Raw genomic sequence first — 1,650 nt, 5'->3', positions numbered from 1 at the left:
TGCAGTCCTTGATGACCTTGTTCTCCAAGGGAAATACCATGATCAAAGCCTTTAGCCTCATGAGTCTCGGGAGCAGTAACTTGTCTATGGGCAGCATGATGATCCACTAGGCCTGTTGGTGCTCCAATATTTTCATGTCCCTGCAGTCCTTGATCTTCATGTTTTCCTAGGGAAGTAAGATGATCAGTGCCGCCTTTAGTCTCATGAGTCTCGGTAAAAGGTTGCCTCGCAAATTCGTCTTGCCTCTGCAAAACTGGACTATGCACTTCTTCATTTTTCATCTTAGAATCGTAACGATCCTCCTTTGGGCTAGTTGGATTCTCTAAATTGGCCATTGGCACAACGTCCTCTTTTCTAATATCTTTACTCCTAATAGCATCTAATCCATCAATTGCAAGAAAAATTCACGTCATAAGTACCCAGGAAACAGTTATCAAAGTAGCAATTAATGTGCTAAAATTAGTGAAAGAGCACTTAATAGTGGTGAAACGTACATGGCCCACCATGAACTTCTGCACCTTCCTCCATTTCTTCATCATCCGTTTCTTCTTCTTCTTCTTCTTCCTCCCCACCTTGGAGTCGATGGTGCTCTTGCTCATGTTCGTGGCCGTGCTCATGTCCAAGACCATGCTTTAAATGATCCTTGATCTTTTTTGCCTTTGCCTTAACCTTCTTCAACACTGATTGCTTATGATGATGTTCACCTTCATCATGAACTTGACCTTGTCCCTCCCCTTCAATCATAAAAACAAAATAATATAATTAAGAAAAATACACGTATAAACATTACAGTACATTCCTCTCGATATTGTAAACAAAATTCTCACCAGAGTGTAATCCGGTATCCTGGGGACGGTGCAGTTGTGCCTCCATGATGTCTAGTTGTTTCTTGTGCTTTCTAAAAGAAGTGTGTAATTTGTAAACTGTACAATATAGTTGATTATCAGAAAAAGCAAGCAGAGAGGTGTTTTTGTTTTTGTTTTTGTTCAGAGATAAAAGGATGAGAATAGTTTATAGAGGAAACAATTGAACCAATTGGCCACATTTGCATGGCAGTGGCACTCTCTAAAAGGCACACGTTATTACTAGGCGAAGCACGTCTCTTACTATAGGACGCGTGGCACGACTTTTATGCGAAATTACTGTAGACGTGGCTTTCTGTGTCAACGTGATTGGCCTTCAGAAAGTGAACCGCAAAATATGAATGTCGGCCTTCTTATCTGTTGTGAACCCTGAAACTGCAAAACTTGCCACAATTTTAACCCATCCATTACTCCCCTTCTGCAATTTTTTTAACGTAATAAATAATATAAATATAAATTTGGTATATTAACTATTTTCAGTTCAATAAAAATGTGGTCTGATACATGGGAAAAAAAAAAGAAGAAGAGAATTTCTACCTAAGTTAAAATACTTATTAAGTACCAGTACTAAGGAGTGTGCAAAAATCAAATCAATCGATAAATCGAAGTGATAAAAATGCTATTAGATTATTAATATTAGGTTAATAATTTTTTATTAGTTTTATAAAAAAATTTATTGGGTAAATGATTTGATTTCAGTTTTAGCTTATTGGGTTATCGGTTAAACCCCTAACCCAATAAGGATACACTAGAGAAAATTGAAGGAAAGGTGTTTTTAAGTCTTGAA

General features: G+C 37.3%; 1 protein-coding gene across 1 annotated transcript; it reads right to left on the bottom strand.

Moving 5' to 3' along the window:
• Positions 1 to 5: 5 nt before the first annotated feature.
• LOC124894251 (beta-conglycinin alpha' subunit-like) lies at positions 6 to 1,073 on the bottom strand (the record flags this gene model as incomplete). Its single annotated transcript, XM_047404977.1, has 3 exons — positions 828 to 1,073; positions 495 to 734; positions 6 to 379 (listed from the first exon to the last, which is right to left on the bottom strand). Coding segments are annotated over exons 1-3 (660 nt in total), but the record flags the coding sequence as incomplete, so codon positions are not given.
• Positions 1,074 to 1,650: the final 577 nt, after the last annotated feature.

The sequence above is a fragment of the Capsicum annuum genome, unplaced genomic scaffold (genome assembly GCF_002878395.1).
Source record: "Capsicum annuum cultivar UCD-10X-F1 unplaced genomic scaffold, UCD10Xv1.1 ctg72156, whole genome shotgun sequence".
Classification (NCBI taxonomy): Eukaryota; Viridiplantae; Streptophyta; class Magnoliopsida; order Solanales; family Solanaceae; genus Capsicum; species Capsicum annuum.
This window is presented reverse-complemented; position numbering and strand designations above follow the sequence as displayed.